This window comes from Alosa sapidissima, chromosome 7 (genome assembly GCF_018492685.1).
Source record: "Alosa sapidissima isolate fAloSap1 chromosome 7, fAloSap1.pri, whole genome shotgun sequence".
Taxonomy (NCBI): domain Eukaryota; kingdom Metazoa; phylum Chordata; class Actinopteri; order Clupeiformes; family Clupeidae; genus Alosa; species Alosa sapidissima.
In genome coordinates, this window is record NC_055963.1 from 28,597,327 (window position 1) to 28,617,133 (window position 19,807).

The following is a 19,807-nucleotide window of genomic DNA, read 5'->3' on the forward strand; positions in this document are numbered from 1 at the left end:
TGAAATGTGACTGATAGAGTATTACTCACTTGTGTAATATGAATGTCAACCAGAGTTCCTGAGGAACTTAATCAGCTAATTAGCTGATTAGCTGATCATCTGTCATATCTGCTATAGTGCCTATGTCCCCCTTCCTTTCTCCCCTTATCAGTATAAAGGAAATCAGTGAATGTGAAGAAAATTGTCATAAGAATTTGTTTTTCAATTTTTTTGATGATTAACAACTAAATGACAATGTTTACATTTCATTTTAAAAGCTATTTGTTACACTTCTTGTACTCGCTACATGCTTGAATCCTTAAAAAACAATAAATTCATAAATTTCAAGACAAAGATGAGAAAAGTGAAATGTTTTGAAGTATTGATCACCTTATGTACTTATGAAGTTATGTAGGAAGTGACGCCCATTTGGAATGCCCCACCGACAGCTTCAGAAGCTAAGTGGCTTTGCTTTGGTAGAGTGTGTGTGTGTGTGTGTGTGTGCGTGTGCGTGTGTGGAGGGGGGTCATCTATGGCAGTAAGCAACAATTCCATCAAATTAAACAAACCAAAACCACAAACTATGTATGCTAAACTGACTCTCTCACAAACCAACTGTCAGCTTTGGAATCACTTTCACTTTAGACCCACTGTTTTTTGTTTTTTTTTCAAAAAGATTTTAGATGTTTAATAGAACTTGGTACAAAAAATAATTTGGTAGAGGAAGTAAATGGCAGTTACAGTTCAGTTGCTTTGGACAGATGTGACCGAGGTGTTCACGTTTGCAAACAGCAGCACACAGTCGTAGTCCCCATTCAAACTGGCTAGCTATTGGAGGGTACTTGGAGGTCGGAGGCTGAAGGGTATGTCATTGGTAGCAGTGCTGATGGCAGTAATGGCCTTAAGATGGCGGCTCCTGGTCTGTTCCAGAGTGGAGTCAAGAGTGAAGGACTCTGTACCTGAGGACTGGGAGCAGTCAGTGTACAACACAGGTGAAACCACCAACAGCGTTCACATTTTACAGTTACAAAAGATCATTGAGCATTTTAATCATCACCATATATAGAATACAGGTCCTAACAGGGTATAAAAGAGAAGCAGTTTGAGTTCACTGAAATCAATACACCAAGCTTCATATCAAAATGATCTGTTGGTTTGTCAGTTAGAAAACCCCTAAGCGGGGAAGCACTGATGAAGTCTGTGGTATCAGATCTCTGGAATCTGATACTGATCAGATTGATTTTTTTTCTCCTGTAAAATCACACATACAAAATAGTTTCTTTGACCAACTCATCAAGCAGCATTGAAAATGCTAAAAAAAGCATATAAGGATTTTCTACTTGTGCACTTGTCATGAACAGGATAAGCAGAAGAGCTATCTTTCACTGTAGCCATGACTACAACTACAAACTATGACCTCCCCACCCCCCACACACTCTATTTGTCAGAGTGGGAAATATGGTGGATGATCTAACAAAAACTGACTGTTCAGTTACAGGAAACTGGTCTTCTGCATATCATGTGCACTGTAAATTCACATTGGCTCATATCATTCTAAAACAGCTATACTTGAATGCAATGCATCAGTGCGAAAAGACAAAATAACAAAAGGCAAAATAACATTGTACATCATGAAACATCTACGGGAGTTAAATAATAGCAATCTAGTCCACAAGAAGTGGGAGGATATTGCTAAGATATCTGCATTAGGCCGGTCAATTACAAAATATAAAGTATCTCTTTTAAAAGTATGACTACAATAAAATAATAAATAATACACCGAAACAAAAGAACTTTCATTGCCTGGCTGTTTGTGTAGCTTTGTGGGGTGTGATTTGGGAAAGAGGTGTAAATACAAAAGTAAGTCTGACTTTCAAGTTTGATAATATGGATTAGATGGCGTGATATCTAAGTAAAAACATTTATGACACCATGGATTGGAAAAAAGAATGGCAGATTTTTTTAGAAACTATGGTTCACTATTTAGGGTTCTTGGTGTGAACAGGAAAGGAGGTAAGGCATTGGAGGAGAGGATATGACCGTAACAGGAAACTTGATTGGTTGATATGTGAATTAAAAGAATAAACCCAGAAAGAGAGGTGACCTGTCTTGTTTAAACTCACTTAAAGGTGCAGTCCACAATTCAGTTTCGCCAAACGTTGATATTTGTGCTCAACAGCCAATCCAACGAGACCCTTCCCTTCTGTGCATCTGCAGCAGCATGTTGATTGGCTGAAATTGTTTATGGGTCGGTTCAAGCCACTCTGTTTGTTTGCCATTTACAGAGCCAGGACTGACAACATTTGTAAGCACAAAACACTGAACAGACAGTTAGAGGACTGTGAGAAGCAATTTGCTGAATGACAAAAAGTAGACCAAAATCACGGACTGAACCTTTAAGTCACCTCTTTAAAATATCATGCATTTAGCTGTCTGCTTCCTGTGACATCCCACAATCCTCTATTCTACACTACTGAATTCTCCTTGAACATTACTTCAGAAATGGGTGCCATATCTCTCCTTTTATCAGACCAGTTGGGCAAGTCCGAACACAGACTCATCCACTTCTTTGGAAAGGCACTTTTTTAAGTTTTCCCCATGCATGAGTTTGTGGTGGTGGCGTTCCGCTTCAGAGCGGACGCTATAGCGTGGTGATGCATATCATCTCGTCGGTCAGATCCTCCTCGTGCTTGCCACTGGGCTCAGCCTCCTCATCGCTGTAGTAGTGCAGGCTACGCTGGCGCGGGAGCGTGGCGTCGTCGAGGTCATCCGAGGTGCCACCGCCGTCCACCATGCTGCCGTTGAGCAGGTTGCTGGCGGCGCTTTCCATCTCGTCAATGGTCATCTCGCATGCGTCGGCGATCTCCTGCTTGGTCGCCGCCACGAACTTTGGGTCCTTGGCGTACTTCCCCAGTCCCTCTGAGATCAGTACCTGAGCAGAGGAAGATAGGACAGAGTCAATGAAACACTTCATTTCTGCAGCTATTCAGCAATTCTGCTATTCAGCTATTCTGCTGTTGGTGAATGTGTGTGTGTTGTCTGTATGTTACTGAGACCTTGAATTTCCCCTGGGGATCAATAAAGTATCTATCTAATCTAATCTAATCTATCCATCCATCCATCCATCCATCCATCCATCCACTAGGAAAAAACATAAACTTCTCACAGAAAGGTTGGTGATACAACTGTGCAAATATTAACATGCTCACTGAAATGTCTTTGGGTTCAGGTGGCCATTGAGACCTGGTTGGTAATCATTTAACCATCCTTGTTCATTTGTTCTGAGTCATAAAACCCATTAAATGGAGCCCTAAAGCAAACTAAGACATTTTCTCTGTCAATTCAACAGTGAGCTACAGACCAACGCATCTACAAACCCTGACGGAATTTATGCCTAGAACCCGCTCGAGGATAACTCAATGATGCTCCTCAGTATATACACTGCTCAAAAAAAGTCAGGGAACACTTCAATCACACATTAGATTGGTACCCTTACATTGTTTGATTTTTAGCACAGGTAAAACTGTTTTGAGGTGAGAGTTTGCAAGAACAGTCAGGTTTGTGAATGTGGAAACTATAGGGGTTCCCTTAAATTTGTTTTTGAGCAGTGTATGAGCAAGACTTTCTAATGAATGGGTGGGGTCATTACTTATTAAGTGAGGGGGTGTCCTTCAACACATTCCCGACCCTTGGGCCACTGCTAACACTCAGAGGCATGCGTTTGGGGCCAAGCAGTGGTGTAGTCTACGTGATACGCAGGACTACGCAGTATAAGCACTTAAAAAGCATCACCATCTCAGTATACCCACTTAAAATAGGCAAGGATACATATTAACATTTGGGGTTGATCACAGTATACCCACTACAGCTAACTGCTACATCACAGTATACCCACTACAGCTAACTAGACTACACCGACCAGTAGGCACGGATGAAGTGCCCTTGAGCAAGGCACCTAACCCCTCACTGCTCCCCGAGCGCCGCTGTTGTTGCAGGCAGCTCACTGCGCCGGGATTAGTGTGTGCTTCACCTCACTGTGTGTTCACTGTGTGCTGAGTGTGTTTCACTAATTCACGGATTGGGATAAATGCAGAGACCAAATTTCCCTCACGGGATCAAAATACCACTGGGCCAAGATGTGTGTTTGGTAGGGGGTGGGGTGGGGGGGAGGGTGTACTCACTGCCTCCACCAGGCTGTCAGCGCTGCCTCTCTTCTGGCTGTGCTTGCTGTGGAAGTCCAGCGGGATCTGCAGGCAGCCAGGGGCAGGGGCGGCGGCAGCGGTGTGCGATGAGGAGTTGGTGGCCGAACGTCCCGGCCGGTAGTGCGTGAAGCTGCGCGATTGCGTGCTGGAGCGGGACAGGCGGCCCGGCAGCTGCGGCGTGTACCAGGAGCTGCCGCGCGCCGTGCCGGGACTGCTGTTGGCGCTGGGCGGCCCGCCGTGCCAGTCCACCTGGATGAGCGGCGTGTAGGCGGCGGCCGGCGTGGTGGGCGGCGTGGCCCAGGAGCGGACAGAGCGGGTCGGGGAGAGCCGGACCCGGCTGCCGTCCAGTCCGGCCACTGCCATCACCTGAGTAGCCATACAAAGGCATGGGTCAGTGTGTTACAGCTGTAAAAATACAAGGCCTTCCCCTTTGTAGACTTGTAAAAATGACCTAAATTATGTTTAACTATTGATAAATGCTCTCATTAAATATTGATAAATTTCTCTCATCACCTGTGAATATAAATATTTGATTGTGTATATTTGGTTAGTTGTGTGCGTACCTTTGTATATAAGCTCTTGTATGTCTAATAGTTGTGTGTGTGTGTGTTGCTACCTGATGCTGCATCAGCTGGAGAGGTAGTGCAGTGCGGTGGTGAAAAACAGGAGACAGCAGCGCTTCGTCCTGACTGCTCTGCCTCCGCAGACACTCAATGTTGAAGGCCGACCTGTGAGGAGCTGCACAGCAGAATTGGACGAAGGGGTGACCCATCATCACATGGTACCACAAGCAGAGTAGCATCACAAACTCGTTCTGTTCTGTCCAGTCCCTTATTAGCATGTTTACTACTCCATTTCAATTCAAATATGTTGTGTGAAACGGAGAAGTAATATGAAATGCATTTTTGTCAAATTCCTATTCCTATGAGTCATGTTACTCGTGTTATGCTTGATGCACTGAGTGGTCTTACTCTGGGGGGAGAAAAGGAGATGGTCTGCACACTGTATATGGGCTCCAAGAAATACTTTATTTATTCTTAAAAGTTTGCCTTTTAAAAATAAAGTATCTCTTGGAGCTCATACAGTGTGCAGACCATCTCCTTCTCTCTCTGACACGTTTTGTCTGGCACCTGTTACAACATATTTTGGATGTGCGCACCCGTCTCTACAAATACGGACTTACTCTGGGGGGAGGTGGAGAGCAGCCGTCGTATGGGTGACCTCCTGCACTCCTGGTAGATGGGCTGCTCGTCATCGTCAAAGAAGCTCTCAGTATGGTGATAGCCCCTGGGCGTCTCTGGGTCGAAATCACTCACACTGCCATGGTACTCCCGGTAGAGTCTCCTGATTAAGCCGACAAGAAATAAACACAACATAAAAAGATAATAATAATAATAATAAATATAGCTGCAAGCAGCAATGTGGGGGCCAAGCAGTTGAGCAGGAGTTGTCATGGCAACCCAATGTTGCTACATTATACACACACCCAATTAACCCCCCATCCCACACACACACATATACACAGATAAACCTCCTCTCCCACACACCCCAATAGCCCCCCACACATACGCATACCCCAAATATCACCAAATGTATTGTGCGTCCTCAGGTTGTAGTCACGAGTCCACATACCAAGTTTGGTGTCGATACGAGAAAGTGTTGATAATTATAGCGCCCCTAGTGTTCAAAGGTCACTAAATATATTGAGCGTCTTCGGGATGTGTCCCGAGTCAATGTACCAAGTTTGGTGTCGATACGAGAAAGTGTTGCAAATTATAGCACCCCTAGTGGTCAAAGGTCGCAAAATTGATTGTGCATCCTCAGGATGTGGTCACAAGTCCATGAACTACTCTAGCGCCGCCCTAGTGGTTGAAGGTCACCAAATGTATTTTGTGTTCTCAGGATAAGGTCCCAAGTCCATATACTAAGTTTGGTTTCAATACGTGAAAGCATTGCTGAAATATGAGCCCCCTTTCTGTGATAATAGCGCCACATAGTGGTCAAATGTCATCAAATTTATTGAGCTTCTTCCTAATTGGGTCCTGAGACCATGTACTGAGTTTGGTGTTGATACGCGAAAGCTTTGCTGAGATATCACTTCACTTCCTGTTTTGCGGCTTCGCCACCAAACTTGATTGGTTACCACGGGCGACGGGTTATCAATATGGCTCCAAAAGGCAATGCTTTTCTGAGTCATGGTCTGAAGATCATCTGTGCCAAGTTTCATGAAAATCGGATGAACTTTGTGACCTGTGAAAACTTTTAAGTTACATTGATTAAATCCAATATGGCGGCCAGATCAATTATGTTAATGTCACAAAATCACATCTGTCATCCTTAGGGCCTCCGACAGACACCACTAGTACATTAACATTAACATTAACAGACACCAATAGCAAGTTTTAATTTCAAACACATTACCCGTTACAGGCCAAAATGTAATTTTGCTAATTATAGCACCACCTATAGGTCAAAAGTCATCAAATTTATTGAGCCTCCTCCTTATTGGGTCCTGAGCCCATGTACTGAGTTTGGTTTTGATACGTTAAAGCTTTACTGAAATATTTCTTCACTTCCTGAAACTTGATTGGTCATGACAGGCGACAGGTTTTGAATATGGCTCCAAAAAGCAATGCGTTTGTGAGTCATGGTCTGACGATCATCTGCGACAAGTTTTGTCAAAATCGGACAAACTTTATGACCTTTGATTCCTTTTAAGTGTTTTTGATTAAATCCAATATGGCGGAAGATCCAACGTCATGGAAATTGACGTCATGGGGTGCGTTGAGTTCGGCCTCATCCAAGGATTCCAAGTATACCTCAATTTGTATGGTTGAAACTTTAAGCGCATAGATGTAATGCAAAATCTGACACATTGGGGGCGCTAGAGCACTTGACATGAAAGTTAGTTAAATTAATCATATGACTATACCGAATCAATGTGCCAAATTTCCCAACTTTTTACTGTATGGTTCAATTGCAAATGAGCGTTTCGTTATAATAATAATAAGAACACATAGAATCACTATGGGTTGCCTCGCAGCTTCGCTGCTTGGCCCCCAATTATAATTACAAAATCGCAAACAGGGTAAAATGATTCATTTGTAAGTTTGCATCTTAACGAAGTGACACAAAAGTGACAGCTAAATAAAGTTAAGGTTCACTGGTATTTATATGATACTTTTATCCAAAAGCAACACAGACTGGCAACAGCAAGCTCAGGAATCGATATTGAAATGTCAGTCAGGCATAGTTACCGCTGCTCTGCCATACCTGTTAAATACATCCATGTAAATGCAGATAAGTAATCTAAAGCGATGATGGTGATACAGTACCTCCTGTCGCCTGCCAGCATGATGTCGTCCTCCTGGAAGTCCTCCCCGCTGTGGTACTCTCCGGAGTCCTGTTCCTCGTCACTACCATCCCCAGCCAAAGCCTCCTCTCTCCGAATGGTGGGGTAGTGGCTGACCCCCGAGTCCGACCTGGACGGGGTTTGAGCAGGGAGCAGGAGTCATGAAGTGCCTTGTCATTATCAGCATCACTATGGGTAGTTGTACAAAACTGACTAATACACATGGAAAGGGTAACAGTACCAGACACAGCCTATCCATGGTAGCTAAAGTTAGGACGCATTAGAACACACACACACCTACCTAATATAGGTCTCATAGTAGCGTCTTCTGTTCCAGTGGACGGGGGCGAGTGGAAGAGATGGAGAGAGCATGGGGGGGAAGGGGCAAAATGGGTAACAAAAGTCAATGGTTAATCACTGGTGCATATCTCTGTCAATGGAAATGGCCCATAAGGACTGAGAGAATGGCAACGAATGGCAACACGACAAACATATTTCGTAACACATGGACATGTCACGCACAGGGGTTGCATGGGAGGAATGTCATAAACAAGATGGATATGTCTGCCTACTATGGGTCGGTTTATAAGGTCAACGCAATTAGACGGTTTCATTGGAATTGGAATAAAGGTGGCTGTGGGCAGCTTGATGGGGTAGATTTCTTGAGCAGCTTTTCTCGTTCAAGAGCTACACGCTGGAGATATTGGCTCGCTTCATCTGCTTGCCCAGGCTTGAATGTGGGCCATGGCACAGAACTGGTGATTCCCTTTGAATTTCACTTCACAGCTCATCATCTTTCTGATGCCTTTGCCTAAACAAGAATTTCATGGCTGGTGAACGCCCGTGGTGTGGGGGTGTTACATGAAGGTGTAATTTGGCAATCATCTCGCTGTCTTGTTGAATATTCCAGTAACCTGAAAATCAGCTGTAAGGCTAAGCATTATGGCCTAAAATGTTTATCACAGTGTAAGTAGTAAGTATGGGACAATAACTATTTATATAATGGTAGAGGTACAGCCAATTATTTTAACATTTCAATAAAAAATGCCTCTGAAGTGGAGAAGCACAGACATGATGATGACAGCTATTACTGAATCCCTGAAACAGTATGATTACGACATATTTCACACCACACAGACGTATATCAAAATTCAACCTCTTTTTTACGCATGTATTTTGGTATCTGAACTGTTATTTCCAATATAACACCAGCCAGGTGCTGCCTAGGTCTGACGACATGTGATTCAGCAAGCCATTCAGATTCACTAGCTAAAGTCATGTCAAGTGCCAGCTTATTGAATAAAAACACCCCAATTTTATCCTATGTGGACCAAGTCTCCGCTCAAGACGAAAGTTCGTCAATTTTCTTTCACAAGCTCAGGACCTGTCGATACTCATGTCCGTATAGGCACAGGGACACAAACTGGCCCCTCTGAATAGGGCTCTTCTGACACAGTTGAAAAGGTTGTTGTGGTGCTTCATTCTTTTGGTATTTTGACCAAAGTATGACACAGAATTTCTCAAGACCTTGAGAAACTATTTAAAATTGAGAAAATGGGTCCAACATATCCTTTATAAATGAGCGACTCTTGTTGTATTGCAGGTATTGGCATAATTGTATTCCGATGTAACTTCTTGTATAATCTCTATGTACTTGGCCTCATTGATTCCCTGCTATCTAAAAGCAACTACCAATATGGTGAAATATAGTCAAAAAAATACATAACTTGGAGTATCTTCATATTGTATACCGCTTGTACTTTCCACCCCTAATCCTCATTAATTCTATTAGAAACAAGGAGCCAGATGAATGCACTGATTCTAGTTCTGGTAATACAAGTCTTGATGTTTATACTGGACAAATATTATCATTGTGTTCACAGTTCATGGTAAAGCAGCCAGCATCCACATCAGCAGGGTTGGCACTGTTAAAAGACTTGATAACATGCAAACTCTTGCCTTTTGGTGATCTAGTCGTTGATCATTCTGTGAAAGCTTTTAGTGCATAGCCTGGAGCCAGGTGTTTCACACAAGCCATAATAACTCAAAGATGATACTAGTGCTATTTAGCTAAAAGCAAGCTTTAGAGAGGAGCACATTGTTGCATTCTGAGATGGCACACAGCCAGATAAAGAATTTGCAGTGTGTTTTGCAGAGTGTATTGATTTAACTCAACTCTGAAGCTGAGAAGTCTTGGCAGTGCTTTTTCACGGATTTCTGAAGTGTATGTGGTGCAAAAAACAACATTATGCAACGTTGACATTTACCTGTTTTTTTTTTGTTGCCTTAACTGCTTCATAAAATATCATCCAGAAGGAATTGCGTGAGAAGTGAACATTAGCATGATGACCCCACTGGCGCTATAGAAAGTGTGTTTGTTCAAGGGAGGATGATGACATTGTGTAACATTGCAGGAGTGTTCATGGAAAACTACCAATGTGTCAGAAAGAGACGAGTTCCAGTTTAAAAAGGCAGGGTTACACACACACACACACACACACACACACACACACACACACACACACACACACACACACACAGACCTTCTGGAGTTCACCCTCCTGAGAGAGTCGGCGTCACCCCTGAGGTTGAGGTAGGAGCTGAGGGAGGAGATCCGGCTGGCGGCCGAGTGCTCGGAGGGTGGGTGGTGTCCCCCGTTGGTCACCGTGGGGAGAGTGGGCACGTTGGCATTGTTGAGGTTGGCGTTGGAGGACTTGTGGCAGAGGCCGGCGTTGATGTTGGCATAGAGCGGGCCGTCGTCCGACAGCGAGTGCGCGGGGTCAGCGTGGCTGTGGCAGGGGATAGAAGGGACCTGTAGGGGCCGCTGGGTGACGTTGGTCTGGCCGGCAGCGCCACGGTTGTCCCCATTCACATGGTTGAGGTGGTTGCCAAGAAGGCCTCCATTCCTCTGCAGAGAAGTTTACATATAAATTATAGGGCTGTCAAAATAACTGATTCATTTTGATTAATTAATTTGAGAAAAAATAACTGATTAAAAAAAATAGCGCAGATTAATCGATTCCGTATAACCTTTGACCCCGAGCCATTCTAGTCAGTAACCATTACCCTGTAAAATGAAGGAGAGAAAAGAAAATGTGCTGCCTAGATCATAGATTGGAACATTTGCTTTTAAAAAACGGTCTGATGGTGTTGATAAAAATAAAGTGTTGATTAAAATAAAGTCCTCTGCAATGTGTGCAGCAAGGAATTTGCATATCACCAGAGTTTGTCAAAAGAGAAATAGTGTTGACATTGAGGGGAGTGTTAATTTATTTTCATTGTGTCTTCAGGTGTGGCCTGAAATGCCTTGTATGTGAAAAAAAACTTTTTCCCGAAGCACTTTTGAATTTATTTCCTCAGCATATTAGGTCATATCATAGATTATTATGAACATTATTTGAACAGTGAAAATAATAATAAAAGAGTTTTTGAACTTTAATGTCACTAATGCTGATTATTCAATGATTCATTTGAATTTAAATATTTAAAATACTTTCACAGCAAAAATTATATATGTGATTAATTTAGATTAATTAATCACAGAGTATGTAATTAATTTGATTAATTTGATTAATTCATTTTTTAATTGATTGACAGCCCTAATAAATTAATTTTTAATTTTTAATTTAATAATTATTTAAAGATTTAATTTGGGTCTTTAGAGCCTTTATTGACAGGACAGTGGAAAGTAGACAGGCAATTATTGGTATTAAGAAATGACTTCAGGCCTCTGGGTGTGGGTGTGTGTGTGTGCAGTGCATATTGCATGTGCTGGGGGAAAGGGAGAAAATGTGTGCTGTGTGCATGCGTTTGGTTGTCATTTTGTGTTTTATAATGCTTTCTGTTTTAATAATGATTGCTAGTCCATCTTTTCCCTAATGCACAACCTACAGTTCACTCTCTCTCTCTCTCGTTGTGTGTGTGTGTGTGTGTGTCTGTGAACTACATTCCTGCACTGTCATAAACCCACACAGAGGACAGGAATGCTAGAAGAAGTCTCTGTTGATGTAATGTGGCTGTGCTTGGTCATTGATCTGTATCTGCTTGTCAAAATATGAAGATATCAAATAGTTTCAGAGATGTACCTAACACTATTTGAGCATGTTCTTTTTTTTCAGTCAGAGGGTATATCAGTAGAGCGCTCTGGGAGCCGTGGATATACGATCAGATAAACAGCTCTGGTCTAGACAGTGGACTATACGGTCAGTTAGACAGCTCGGTGAAATATGCTTTTCTTAAACTCTATCTATCTTTTTTTTTTTAGGGGGGGGGGGGGGGGGGGGGTCATTATGTCCTTAACTCCATAAGGCAGAGCCCACCTCAGTACTCTCTTAGTCCTAGTCTCAGTCCCAGTCTAAGGAGGCCTTGATTGACGTAATACACATTACCCTGTAGATCTCGTCCTCTTCTTCCACGTTTGCATCCTCGTCCTGCAGGTCACATGATATGGCACGCCGAATCTCGGGCCCAATATCATGCAGTGTGCGCAGGCCAGCCTGTAAGGGACATAGTCACAGCATTGCTGTCTACTGTCACACAACCACAATTATTCATACCCTTGGCAAATATCCATTTATAACATATTCCTCAGACTATTCCTCTATTATACTGCCACTTCACTTCCAGCTAAATACAAACACACATAGATAAACACCTCTTGGGAAGAGGTGTGGTATGCAAATAGGATCACTTCATTGAAACCATTAGTTTATGATGGTGAGATCATTCAGTTTTGTTTGTCCTACACTTACATTGAAAAGTCCACTCCTTATTTCTAGCTAACCTTGATGTGGTCTGATGGGAATGGTCTGTGATTGGTTAACACTGTCTGGTTGTGCTGACACCTGAGCTGCTGGGGTTCTTTTTAGCTGGAAGTGAAGTGGAAGGATAATTGAATTCTGAGGAATATGCTCAATGAGTCACATGCTTGACACACAAACAAACAAACACGCTTGATTAAGCAATAAGAGAGGCCATAGGTTACACTGATTTTAGAACAGCTATGGGGTGTTGTTAGGCACGACGAGCAAGCAGAGTGCCTAAATCCCCCCTCAGCTGTTCTAAAATCAGTGTAACCTATGGACTCAAGTGGCTTATTGATTTTCTAAAACGGTTACTACATATATCTGGCAAGATTTCATAAAATAAAGGCACAGCAACGAGAAATGTAACAACATATTCATATATAATCATTCTTCCTCATATTTTTCCTCAATCAGAAAGGTTGCCAAAAAACATTGAGATGCAGTTACTCTATTTTGTAACAAGTTGTGGTAGTGCAGTAATATAGAATGAAATGTGGTCAAGGTGTATGTTTGTGCTGGATTTTACAACGGCATCGAACGCGATTCAACCAATCATAAACAAGGATCGGAACTATCCATTTTAGAATGGTCTTTTTGGCCCCCACCATAGACTTCAAGGCAGCGCTGCCTTCCGTAACCTTAGCCCTAACCCTAAATCTTGCCTAACCCTAGCTCCTTACAGGCAGTGCTGCCTTGAAGTCGACGATGGGGGAAGAAAAAGACCATAATAATATATATCCACACACAGACACACACACACACAGACACACACACACACACACACACACACACACACACACACACACACAGAGACACACACAGTATCACACACACACAGACACACACACACACAGTATCACACACACAGACACACTTGGAGTGTCATCATTATTACTGGGGTCTCACCTGCAGTGCGATGGCAGTGTTGAGTCGGGCCGGATGGAGTCCCACAAGCCCTTGCTCTTTGCGTTTCTTGAATTTCCTGAAGTAGTCCTGTATCAGGAAGGTGGCATAGAACTTCCCCACCGTTACCTCGTCATCTGAGTGAACAGACCACACAACCACCTCCTCAGTCAGAGGGTATATCAGTACAGCGCACTGGGAGCCGTGGACTATACGGTCAGTTAGACTGCTCTGGCCCAGACAATAGACTATACGGTCAGTTAGACAGCTCTGGCCCAGACAATAGACTACACGGTCAGTAAGACAGCTCTGGTCTAGACAGTGGACTAGACGGTCAGTTAGACAGCTCTGGTCTAGACAGTGGACTATACGGTAAGTTAGACAGCTCTGGCTCATGATCCAAAAATTGCTATGTTACGCCCTCTAAAAATCACTACGCCGCTGACCAAGAAAAACCTGGTCTATAGCGAAAGGTGCATGTAAACAGCTGAAGACGCACTGTCATAAGCAGCCGTGGCCTACTGGTTAGCACTTCGGACCTGTAACCGGAGGGTTGCCGGTTCGAACCCCGACCAGTAGGCACGGCTGAAGTGCCCTTGAGCAAGGCACCTAACCCCTCACTGCTCCCCGAGCGCCGCTGTTGATGCAGGCAGCTCACTGCACTGGGATTAGTGTGTGCTTCACCTCACTGTGTGTACACTGTGTGCTGTGTGTGTTTCACTAATTCACGGATTGGGATAAATACCAAAGAGACCAAATTTCCCTCACGGGATCAAAAGAGTATATATACTTATACTTATATATAAACAGCCCTTAGTAAGCAGTCCCAAACAACTTATCTGTAGAATAAATAAATTATGGATTTCATTATGCCATTTGAACATTATTGGGGTAAGGGTTGCTTTTTTCAGGCTACGTTTTCGATTGTAACCCCTTGTCAATTAATATTAAAAGTAAATAACTGTGTAGAACTGTTTTGCCTATGAGACCACAGTGATGATAGTTTCACTTTGCCTTTGAGTTCAAATAATAGGCGAGTGCAGAATGCATGTAGTCACAAACAGGTTGCAGTAAAGCAGGGGTTATGGGAATCCCTGTGTTCTATACACGGTCGCATGCAAGCAGATTTCTTTGAATGCACCGCTGACTGGCAAAATTATGATGCGCTGTTTGAAGTTGCGATGCTTGCTGTAAAAGGGAATGACAGATGTCACTCTCATTGGTTGAAAGAATGTTACGGCCAAAACACACCCATAACTGATTAAGAAACAGAAGAACAACCTTTTTTAACAATGCGCCCGACGTTTGATAACAAAACCACCCCGAATGTGGACTGGACACACCCCTAGATGTATTTAAGCTTTTCGCCACTGACCATGCGTTTCTGATCGTCAAGATAGAGCCGATAGTCAAACAGACATAAAATATCATCTCATGTGTCATCTCTTGTCCAAAATGCTTTACGATACACCCAGTATCAGAATATTTTAGAAATAAATATGACCAACTAAATTTCACAAATGAAGCCTAGCAAGCATGCATTTATTGTTTAATGTAATGTTTTTTCTTAATTAACTATTTCTTGAGAAAAGCACAACCCATGACTGAGAAACAGTCTGTCAATGAATACACAACACGCTCGACTTAACAAAGATCTCTTCAAGAAGTATAGTACAGGAACTATAGCCCAAAAATGTATGTATCCTCAATCGTATGATTAAATCATGAAGAACCAATGTTCTCATGGCATTGAGACCCAGCCAATTTATTTGGACAACTGAGCCAGGCTTGCATCAGCATGCCTGACTGGTCAGACACCAGTGGCAACAGTGGCATCATACAGGTAGAAACAATCTCTTACTCAAGAGCCGTGGCAGCAGAAAAACAAACTAGCCCGCTACGGTGGCTGGATGTCAAGGAGATAAGGGTTGACAGATGAAGCAAGAACAGTGACTGGGAGACATCAGATCACTCAGGGTGAAATCAAGCAGGATGTTTTGTGTGGGTTACAGATGACGTGTGACCTGTAAGCTGACGCGGTGAGAACTTACAGGGAGGCAAAGCTTCTAATAGCAATGCAGAGGCACTACACAGAGCATGCAGGCATGCAGCAGGGTGTGTGTGTGTGTGTGTGTGTGTGTGTGTGTGTGTGTGTGTGTGTGTGTGTGTGTGTGTGTGTGTGTGTGTGTGTGTCTGTATCACTTCAAGCAAAGCAGCAGGGGACAGAGACACAAGACGAGAGGCAACTAGTTCCATGCCACCAGCCCAAAACAGAACTGCTCCAGAAAATCTGCAAGGCAGGAGGACCCGTGAAACAGCAAGCAAAGCACACACACAAACACACACACAGACACATACACACACACACCACATACACACACACACACACATATGCACACAACACACACACACACACACACACACACACACACACACACACACACACACACACACACACACACACACACACACACAACACACACACAAACACACACACACACAAAAAGGCACAACAAGAGCAGAGACAAGCTGTGGGGGAAGAGTTATTACTCAGAAGGACAGGAAGTGGGAGAGAGAGAGAGAGAGACATAACCATTAGTATGAGTCAAGCATGCAAGCACAGATGCAAACTAGCAGTCTACCACACGGCAGGACATGGAATGCAACAGCTGACCACAGCACAGCAGAGTGGGGACCTGGGGCGTATTACGCAAGCACATGTACATAATATAATAATAATAATAATAATAATAATAATAACAATAATAATAAGCTTTATTTGTATAGCACCTTTCATACACAGAATGCAGCTCAAAGTGCTTTACATTTGAAGCATGTAACACAATAAGTCAGTCAGTCATTATCAATCACTTTTCTTCATTGCTTCATCAGAGATATATGAAGGTGCTATGCCATTCAGAGCTTTGTAAGTAATTAACATAACCTTAAAATCAATTCTATAGGAAATAGGGAGCCAGTGCAGTTCAGCCAACACAGGGGTGATGTGTTCTCTCTTCTTGGTCTTAGTTAAAAGTCTAGCCGCAGAGTTCTGTATGAGTGCCAATTTCTTTAGATGTTTTTTGGGAAGACCAGTGAAAAGTGCATTGCAGTAGTCTAACCTGCTAGTGATAAAGGCGTGAATTAGTTTTTCTGCATCTTGTTGAGTTAAAAAGGGCCGCACTTTGGCAATGTTTCTCAGGTGGAAATAGGCTGTCTGAGTAACTTTTCTGATATGGGGCTTAAAACTTAACTCTGCATCTAAGATGACACCGAGGCTTGTTACTTTTGGTTTGACCTGATGCGCCAAGTTCCCCAGATTACTAAGAACAATGTCTCGCTTTAGTTTTGGTCCAACCAAAAGTACCTCTGTTTTGTCATCATTTAGTTTCAAAAATGTTTTGCTCATCCACTGATTAATGGAGGTTAGGCATGCAGTGAGGAAGCAAAGGCCATCTGGGTTAGTTGGCTCCACAGAAATATACAATTGGGTATCATCTGCGTAGCTATGGAAATTTACATTATGCTGACTTGACGTTTCCCAACGGAAGCATATATAGGGAAAATAGCAGAGGACCAAGGCAGCTCCCCTGGGCCACACCAAAAGGCAAGTCATGTTTTTCAGACACATGATCTCCTAGACTGATATAAAAATCTCTGCCAGTAATGTAGGTTTGAAACCAGTTTAGAGCATTATCAGAGAGACCCACCCACTTCGCAAGGCGGTGAATTAGGATGCTATGATCAATGGTGTCAAATGCCGCACTCAAATCCAGAAGAATAAGGATTGAGACTTTGTTTGAGTCAGTAGCCAGTCTAAGATCATTGACTATTTTACTAGAGCTGTTTCTGTGCTGTGATTTGATCTAAAAACCTGATTGGAATTTTTCAAGGATAACAAGGATACATGTAGGATAGCTTAGTAGATCATGCTGTCATGCTAATGTCAGGAGGCAACTGTGTGTCTGTGTCCATGTGACAGTGTCTGACCCTTCATTGAGTGACACTTGGCTAGAGAGAGAAAGAGAGAGGAAGGAAGAGTGGAGAGAGAGAGAGAGAGAGAGAGAGAGAGGAAGGAAGAGTGGAGAGAGAGAGAGAGAGAGAGAGAGAGAGAGAGAGAGAAAGAGAAGCGTAGATGTAAAGGGGGAAAACTTGTGTGGGAGGAGAGCGACACAGATAAGGTTCTGAGTAAACCAAGCCCACACTAGCCGTATCACACACAGACCACCTGGCTGTTCTGCAAAGAGATCACATCTTAAACTCACACACACACACACACACACACACACACACACACAAACACAAACACACACACATCCCAATTCAAACATCTCTGATGCCTCAACAAGCGTCAACGCCGTCTCACACAAAAAGACCTCCATGTGCACAAATATCGCAATAACTTTGATTCACTGGGTGTTGTGTAATATTTACTAACTGTGACACAATAATGAATCAGGAAAGAGTGGGCCTCAAACACAGTTGTTAACTGATACTTGATGATTTCTTCCGTGTGATGTTTTGAAACTGAAAGCTGCATGCAAATCTGCTATACTGTAGAGGTTTCTCCCCAAATTTATTTGTGAATTCAGTTATGATGTTGAAATTCCCATTGATTTATCAACTTGTGACTTGGCAACAAAATGTATTCAACTTTTTCATTGGATTTTTATCCACCAATTCAATCAGAACATGGTGTCCGTGCTTCGTGTTAGAAACTGCTTACATCCATCTGATTGAAGATATGGTGGATGTGTTATACAGACTGCATCCTGCAATGTGTGTGTGTGTGTGTGTGTGTGTGTGTGTGTGTGTGTGTGTGTGTGTGTGTGTGTGAGTGTGAGAGAGACTAACCACCAGCCGGAGGAACAACTTGATCCAACAGCTTCATGCTTGTCCTTTTCCAGATCTTCTTTATAACTGCCCTCAACTCCTCATTGGCTTCGTCCAGGTTCCCTAAACACATGCACGCGCGCGGACACACACACACACACACACACACACACACACACACACACACACACACACACACACACACACACACACACACACACACACATATATTGCAGACAGGATACAGCACACAAGTACGCTCGATTAAAAAGTGTCATGAGCTCTCTCTCTGCCTGGTAACACACGCTGATTGAAGTCTGACCTCCACCTGTTCCTGCTCTGCTCTGCTCTGCCTCACCCTCGTTACCTACCAGCTGCACTGCAGTCACCACTCATCATGCCCTGTATATAAAGCCTTGCTTTTCAGTCCACACTTGTCAGATCGTCTGCAACCAGCACCAGTTACCTGCCTGTTTTGGAAAACGCCTCTGACTCTTTGCCTGTGATCCCGGACCCGCTCGACTACTTCTGTGTTCTCCAGCCCCGGTAATCTTGACCTGCCTTCCGTCCCTCTTCTACGAATACCGCCTAGTCCTTGACTGTACTGCTGCTTCGTTTCAATTGCTGTTGTGTGTGTGTTTCCCCCAGGACTTCCCGGATCATCCAGCTCCTGCCATCGCTGTTCGGCTACTGGGGGAACACACACACGCAGACTCTTGGAACTCCTGTACCCCCCCCGGAACCCCTGAAACCCCCTTAACCCCCAACCCTTAAATAAACTTTTGAACGTGACGCTTTTGTGGTCCTCGTCCTGTTTGGTGTCTGACAAAAAAGAGTGCCCACTGAGACCACACCCCTTAAATAAGCTTCTTTGTCAACTATTCAAATACATATGTGATGATCAGTCATAACACATAGAAAATGTGTTATCCTAAATGTGTTCATTTTGAATTCACAAGTTAAAGCAACACAACGCAGAGTTATGTTATCTTAAAAAAAGGCTGCAAACTCATTGTGATGCTACAGTGACTTATAATACGGATAATAAATTCTCTTTATCACACTATCAGTGTTTCCCATCCATTGACTTATTTGTGGTGGCCCATCACAATATCAACATTGACCACCACACAATGATTTTCCAGGTTGTACAAAATTGTGCTTAAATCTGGTTAGCATCATAACCACACTGTGCTAATTTGTTAAAAAACTGTTGCATTCAAGTTAATTCTGTAAACCAACCACCACAAATGGAATTCAATTCTCTGGGAAAAACTGAACTATGCAACACTGTTGATTGGGTAGGATCATGTTCCATTTACTCAGTTGTTAAAGGAGAATTCCGGTGTGATATTGACCTAAAGTGTATTGAAACATGATACCGAGTGTGAACGTATGTCTCATAGCCCATCTCGGCTTGTCCCCTGCACTCCAAAATCTGGCGCTAGTTAGCCGATGCTACCAACAGCTTGTTCAATAGTGGTGCTTCGGCATCGGGCTAGCCATGCAAATAAATCACTGTTTTACACCAATTTAAGAGGCTCAATGTATCTCCACACTTCATTGGTAGACTTCCGAGGGCCCTGACATTTAAAACGAGACATTGAGAACTTTGAAAAAGCACTGGTAGTTTACTTACAAGACGATTTATACAGACAGTATCTTCACGAAGTTTAGCGTAAGGAATTCTCCTTTAATTATCTTTGCGCTAGTCATTTAATTAACGGAATTCTCCT

At 43.1% G+C, this 19,807-nt stretch overlaps 1 protein-coding gene across 2 annotated transcripts in view; it reads right to left on the reverse strand.

The window, feature by feature from the left end:
* Window positions 1–2,177: 2,177 nt before the first annotated feature.
* cacna1db (calcium channel, voltage-dependent, L type, alpha 1D subunit, b) overlaps window positions 2,178–19,807 on the reverse strand; it is a 78,883-nt gene continuing 61,253 nt past the window's right edge. For both annotated transcript variants that reach the window (XM_042097000.1, XM_042097001.1), the window contains exons 38-47: window positions 18,093–18,194; window positions 13,245–13,378; window positions 11,922–12,029; window positions 10,077–10,441; window positions 7,835–7,861; window positions 7,517–7,663; window positions 5,365–5,525; window positions 4,798–4,919; window positions 4,161–4,547; window positions 2,178–2,911 (exon numbers count right to left, since the gene is read on the reverse strand). In XM_042097000.1, the coding sequence (XP_041952934.1) occupies window positions 2,621–2,911; window positions 4,161–4,547; window positions 4,798–4,919; window positions 5,365–5,525; window positions 7,517–7,663; window positions 7,835–7,861; window positions 10,077–10,441; window positions 11,922–12,029; window positions 13,245–13,378; window positions 18,093–18,194 (1,844 nt within the window). In that variant the 3' untranslated portion in view covers window positions 2,178–2,620. The remainder of the gene's footprint in view (window positions 2,912–4,160; window positions 4,548–4,797; window positions 4,920–5,364; window positions 5,526–7,516; window positions 7,664–7,834; window positions 7,862–10,076; window positions 10,442–11,921; window positions 12,030–13,244; window positions 13,379–18,092; window positions 18,195–19,807) is intronic.